This window comes from Plasmodium cynomolgi (assembly GCF_000321355.1).
Source record: "Plasmodium cynomolgi strain B DNA, scaffold: 0668, whole genome shotgun sequence".
Taxonomy (NCBI): domain Eukaryota; phylum Apicomplexa; class Aconoidasida; order Haemosporida; family Plasmodiidae; genus Plasmodium; species Plasmodium cynomolgi.
In genome coordinates, this window is record NW_004192996.1 from 1 (window position 1) to 1,235 (window position 1,235).

The 1,235-nt window shown below is 25.5% G+C and overlaps 1 protein-coding gene across 1 annotated transcript; it reads right to left on the reverse strand.

Moving 5' to 3' along the window:
- Positions 1–120: 120 nt before the first annotated feature.
- PCYB_005110 (CYIR protein) lies at positions 121–520 on the reverse strand (the record flags this gene model as incomplete). Its single annotated transcript, XM_004227932.1, has 2 exons — positions 121–337; positions 417–520. Coding segments are annotated over 2 exons (318 nt in total), but the record flags the coding sequence as incomplete, so codon positions are not given.
- Between the last annotated feature and the right edge of the window lie 715 nt (positions 521–1,235).

Genomic DNA, 1,235 nt, shown 5'->3' on the forward strand with positions numbered 1-1,235 from the left:
GGTTAGTATATGTCTACATTTTTATATTTAGTTCCATTTTACATATGTTCATTATATGTATTTCTAAAATCTTCTAATGCTTCATAGTAATTCCGATGAGTGCCATCATCATATGTCATTATGTATGATTAATATGCATTTGCACCTTTCCGAGCACATTTGCATTCCTTATTTTTCCTATTCTTTGTTTACCCGATGTTTTGTATGCATCGAAATCCTTGTATTGTGTAATTAGTTCATCATGCTCTATATATGTTTCATATGTAACGTCCTCTTTATGCTCGTTACATATTACCAAATCGAAACTGTTCTCATAGTGCAAATATTGAAGATCACTCTACCGCGATATGGTAGTGTAACCAGGAAGTGAATTGTTAATTGCGTGATCATGTAAAACACGTCGATTAATTATTTACCACATTTTGGTATATCGAGAAATTTTTATAATTTACTTTTACATCATTTAAATAGATCTTATGTTTTGGACATTTACCTTCCTGAAACCTTCTTGCCGAACATACTATGTATCAGAATCGAATTGAAAACAAAATGTAGTCTTTGCATATTTCATTTATGGAATTTTCATCTGTAGAGCATTGTTATAATACGTATGTCTTTATATTTAGTATATTAACTTACAAAATTATGCTAAGGAAAGAAAAATATTATAGAAAAAAAGACCCGTAAAAAAGTATTTACTATATGGAACACCTATTTTTATGTATTATTAAAATTATAAAATATTTTAATATGTACAAACAAAAAAATAAGGAACTAAAAAATGGAATATTCCATCCTCGAAAACAATTTAATTTTAAATTATACAATTAAGAGAAATAATTAAATTTATTTCGTATAAATGAATGTTCCATATATGGGGGTATAACACAATAATGTATATTTCTAAGGATTACTTGAATAAAGCATGTTAATTCCCTAATAATTGAACGTTTTTTTCCTTTTATATTATGGAAAAACATACCTGATACTTTCATCTTTCATAAAAAAAGTCTAAATTAACATGACATTTAAATAGGTATGTAAAAATAATATTTTAATTAAGTAGTAACATATGTTATAATTCATTTTTTTAGCAGTATTAATTTTTTTAAGAATGGTTTACTTATATATTCTATTATATACAACAGATAAATTAATTTTAGTGCACCTATTTTTATTACACATATGTTTGTGTGCAGTATGAGTTGTATAGAGTGCTGCATATAATAGTAATT